This window comes from Borostomias antarcticus (genome assembly GCF_949987555.1).
Source record: "Borostomias antarcticus genome assembly, chromosome: 1".
NCBI lineage: Eukaryota > Metazoa > Chordata > Actinopteri > Stomiiformes > Stomiidae > Borostomias > Borostomias antarcticus.
Genome location: NC_140234.1, coordinates 60140478 through 60145660, shown reverse-complemented (window position 1 = coordinate 60145660; position 5183 = coordinate 60140478). Strand labels below are relative to the sequence as shown.

Genomic DNA, 5183 nt, shown 5'->3' with positions numbered 1-5183 from the left:
AAATGTTTTCATGTATACTATGTGGGCGAGTGTCCAATAACCTCTCGAAATGTATACTGGTGTAGTGCTTATCAGCCTTTGAATTAATGGGATACGTTTTTCCTTCAAGAGCAGCGTATTTTAATGTTAATTTATGATTGTGGTTCTCCTCTTGAAGTCAGACCTGTAGCCTACATGTCCTGAACATGAGCAAAACCACAACATGAAGGGTCACAGTGCCCAGCACATGATAAGGCTTAGCTGAACACAAAACAGACCTTAGTACTGTAGCCTATAGACTGAATGTGCAGCACCAATAGATTATTATTTTCCCTGCGGGTCAGTTATAGCCTATCAATTGTCCATACAGTGCCAAAGTAACTATGTGTTACGCATGGAATAAACTAATCTTTTTTAAACTAATTTCACAATAGAGCTGTTATGGTTTTAGTGACATCGAGCACTGGGAACTCCTGTTGAAAACCATTTTCCTAATTTGTTCCATTCATTTTGCTCTGAAGTGATGAACCCATAGGCTACTTATAAATTACCTCATAAAACACAAACAACACTTTTGTTTTGCAGCATTCATCCGCGGTGGTGTTTGATCCACTGGGTGATCAGACTTCATCCTTGACTATAACTTGGGGACTTTATTGAGATTAAATATTACCTTTGAAATGGCATTGCGAGAACCATACAGAACTGTAGGCTAAAAGGCATCTCCATTCATACTTCCACTCTCTCAAGGAAGTGCTGCAGCAAAAAAAGGTATTTTTTCATCCAGTCTTTGTGACAACAGGATTTGCAGCATTCTTCCTGGTTGATGATGAGCCCTGGTTTCCCTTATTAGTGTGGGTTGGAACGGGGAGGAAATAAGCGCGAGGTTCAGGCACAGCTGAGCTGTCATAACATACGGGAACTCCTCACAATCTCACCTTTTGGATTATTATCATTCTGTTGTTGAAGCGGTGGTGTTTATACTCTGCTACTCTGGATGTCATGTGATATGGAGTATACCGCACTTGCATTTGCATAGTCAAGTTTGGTTGATCGTACAGATATAAACTTTGAGACAGACCGACTCAGAAGGGTAATGTACTTTCACTGCTCTTGTTGATATGTAGGCCTACGGTATGTATTCTATTGCTTCTAAAAATTGAAATCCTGTTGTTAAACACAGCTCATTGAATTGCTTCAGCCATTTGATGATGTGAAATGTGATTAACTTCATGAACCTCCTTAGGGAAGGTTGTAGAGACTGTGCCAGCCTGCTGAACTAAAGCCTGGTGGATTTCTCAAAGCTTTCTGTAACGAGTAGTTCTATACTCTATCATTTCCCTCAAATCAACCCCACAGCTGCCAGTTTGTCAGTCTTCTGTATAGGTGAAATTAAAGGGCGTATAAAAGCTTCCCCAGGTCTATACCTGCAGGCAGCTGACACAACTCATCAGGTCCCATCATGCAGTTGTGATTCACTCGACTGATGCACACACACACCGGAGGATGTTAGGCAACGGCAGGGAGGGAAGTATTCGACTGTATTAGGAGTTAGTGAGGTTATTCTCAAGAGCTGAATTCTGCTATAAGTGGTTGAAAGTGACGATGAGTTGCTCATCTGTGAGCCACAAGGAGATGTTTCATCATAAGGTCAGCAGGGTCACTGTGGACTGATGGACACAGAGACGGGCGCGGCAGGGAGGGGTGGGGTTAGGGGGGCAGGGACGATGGGAGTGGGTAGGGAGGTGTCGTCCCAGTCTTTACATTACATTACAGTCATTTAGCAGACGCTTTTATCCAAAGCAACTAACAATAATTGCATTTAACGTAGGAAAAGCCAAGTTACTACTACTCACCAGAACTCACAAGTGCATCTTCTCTCTAAAACAAGTGACTAAGAGCATAATCTAGTGCTGAAGGCAAAGTGCAAGAATAGCAATCTAAAGTACAGTGCAATACAATACAATAAGTGCTTAGGAGAGAGGATTGTTGTAGTAGGCTACTTCTTGAAGAGATGAGTTTTGAGTCTTCCCAGTGCAGGTTGTGGTATTAAAATGACTGGGTAGTTGTTTCATAGCTGTTAAGCTGTGTGCACCGCTACTGAGTGTTCAGACCAACAACCATACGATACCAGAGAACTTTATTGTCAGCAATGCTGAAATTGGTGTCGCGACACAGCTCACATATGCAACACATAACATAGTACACACCTTTGACAAACCAAAAAATAAGTACTACATCCATACTGACAAACCAAAAAATAAGTACTACATCCATACACACACACACACACACCCACACGCACACACACACACACACACACACACACACACACACACACACACATACATACATACATACATACATACATACAACAACAACAATACATACATAGAACAACAATTAACCTATCACTGTGATCGCCAAGGTTTGATTGCTGAGTGGGCACACTACAGAACTAGAACTACAGTCTAGATTAATTCATGTCTTGAGAATGTCTTGAGAAAGGTCATGTAGACTGAAACGTCGACAATAAAAACTGCAAAGGTGACCAGCGTGTGCAAGAAGCTTTTTATTTTTATGCAACTTGATACTTTGGGGATCAGCCTCTTGGCACCGCTAGAGTGGTGTGCGTTTGACCTGCTTCTAAACTTCATTTGTCAGTGCTACATTGGTATTTTACTGCTAATAGAGGTGGAATTGATTCATGCTTTCAAACTTGAAGCCGATTGTTGTAGTTCCTTCCCAATGCACACCCGTCTCTATCTGAAACTTAATTAGAGTTAAACTGAATTAGATTAGAGAGCAGCTGGAAGCCTCTAAATGTGTTCAGGACTGGTCTCACATCCTCAGGGAGTCACCTGACAATGTTGTTGTGTACAATGAGACATGAACACAAACGCACACACCCTTGCACACGTGCACACACACTTGCATGCGCACACACACACTTGCATGCGCGCACACACTTTTCAAGTAGTTTATTACTAATCATACAGCTTTGTCACGCACACAAAAATCGCACGCACACACACAGTACCTCGGTTTGAGGTATTATAGGATTATGATATTATATGATATGATTTGCATGGTTTTACAATGACTGGGAATTGTGTGGGACACTTTATTGAGAAGACAGCATTCAAAGATGTGTACTAGCACACTCATCTTCTAGCCCTTCATCAGAGCGTGGGCCAAACAGAACCCACAGTAATAGTCTGTTTTTTGGGAATGTGTGTCCAACTCCACGCCTTTATTGAGAAGCTCAGACTTTGAATTATGTGTGAAATATTTAAAGTACAACATCACATGTGTTCTGAAGGGGTAAAGTGATCAGTGGAAGTGTGCTGTGTCACAGATTTGAGAGGAGGGGTGTTCGTCCTGTATGGGCTTTGATCAGTCTGCCAGTTATTGATTGATTGGTTGATTGATTGGTTGGTTGATTGATTGATTTATTGATTTATTGATTTATTGATTTATTGATTTATTGATTTATTGATTTATTGATTTATTGATTTATTGATTTATTGATTTATTGATTGATTGATTGATTGGTCGATCGATTGATCGATTGGTTGGTTGAGTGATTGATTGCAGATTTAACCTGCTGCTGTTTTGATATTGTATTTTTCAGGTGCCTGTCCTGGAAGGTTGACATTAACATGAACAGAGTGACACAAAGTGAATCACAGTAAGTGAACCACAAGGCCGGTGTTTGACCCACAACTGGTCCCACAACTACGCCAGAAGAGCGCAGGGAAGTCCATCCACTCACCTGGACCGCCAGGACCGCGCCCCTCTACGGGGTCAGCCAGATAGTGTCCACAAACCAACGGACTAGGGCCGCCGAGCCCTGTGGGGTTCTCTCCAGGGTCTTGGAGAGGGATTGAGGAGTTGACCCTGCTGAGCCGAGAGGCGGTCAGACCGACCGCCATGATTGACCTGAGCTACCTCACGGACGAGGAGCAGGAGATGATCCTGGGGGTGCTGAAGAGAGACGCCGAGCTGAAGAGGGCCGAGGAACAGCGCATCAAGTGAGTTGACCGCGTTAAAGTCGCACTGAATTCGTTTTTTTTTTGCTTCCCTCTGGAATATGTAGGGGTGGGACCTATGCCCACCCTCCCATTGCTCTCTGTAAAGCGCATTGTGTTGCCTCTGTGTATGAAATGCGCTGTTCAAATAAAGTTTGATTTGATTTGAAAGATCTGGGCCAACAAGAGCACTGCTGGAGGTATCCGTCCTCAACTCTCCTTCCCTCTGTCTTGTCCTCCATCTCTCTCATCCCCCTCTTTCCTCAGTTTGATTTTGATTCGATTTGATACTGTTGGAATATAATGACAATTGCAAAAAATATATAGTCCTAACTAAACGTTCTTCTGAGCCAAAAACCGCGTACTGCACCTTTAAGTCTCTGTGTCCTTTTATGCGTGGCTGCTATATTTTGTCCTTGTCCATGTCTGCATCTAGAAACCTCCAGAAGTCCGTGGAGGACAAGGGCCAGCTGAAGTACCTGACCGGAGACTGGTTCTACGAGACCAAGTCACGGCGCCATCGTGACCGCATCCACGGCTCTGACATCATCAGGGCGTCCATCAGGCAGCGGAAGCCCGTGGCCGTGTGTGAGTCAGACTAAATGACACATCGCTAAAGATGTCGCCATATAATCCCACTCAGATTGACTGATAATCTGTGTCCAGAGTCTTTTGAGCTGGTATGGTGGGAGTTGTTCATCAAGCACTTGAACAGTTGACTTTTCAAGTACAAATTTAGATTATCAGAAATAGATTTTAGACAGTAAATCCAAATAATAAAGAAAGAAAGAAATAGTGGGAATATCACAAGTTGGGCTAGCTTCTACAAGCTAGCCCACCTAATTAAGTTAAGTATATGGATCAACGCACCCAACGATCACACCATATGGTTGTATACTGTTTGTAGGTACAGTATTTGTGCCCATGTGGTCCTGGTTTGTGACTATGTATGTCTGACTGTGCTGAAGCCTGGTTTATTAGGTGACTGTCTTTTTTATTTATTATATTTAGCCTTTATTTAACCAGGAAAGGTCCCATTGAGATTAAAAATCTCTTTTTCAAGAGAGACCTGGCCAAGACGGGCAGCAGTGCAATCCAAACACAGAGTTACAGACGGAAAATACAACAGAAAACCAATCAATCTTTGACTGTGTCCTGTCTGTCTGTCTGTCT

The 5183-nt window shown here is 42.8% G+C and overlaps 1 protein-coding gene across 1 annotated transcript in view; it reads left to right on the top strand.

Moving 5' to 3' along the window:
* Nucleotides 1–3912: 3912 nt before the first annotated feature.
* The window catches only part of sytl2a (synaptotagmin-like 2a), a gene marked incomplete at both ends in the record, with an annotated part of 22992 nt that continues 21721 nt past the window's right edge, over nt 3913–5183 (top strand). Inside the window, 2 exons of the mRNA XM_084437166.1 lie at nt 3913–4013; nt 4447–4598. Of these exons, the coding sequence (XP_084293292.1) occupies nt 3913–4013; nt 4447–4598 (253 nt within the window). The remainder of the gene's footprint in view (nt 4014–4446; nt 4599–5183) is intronic.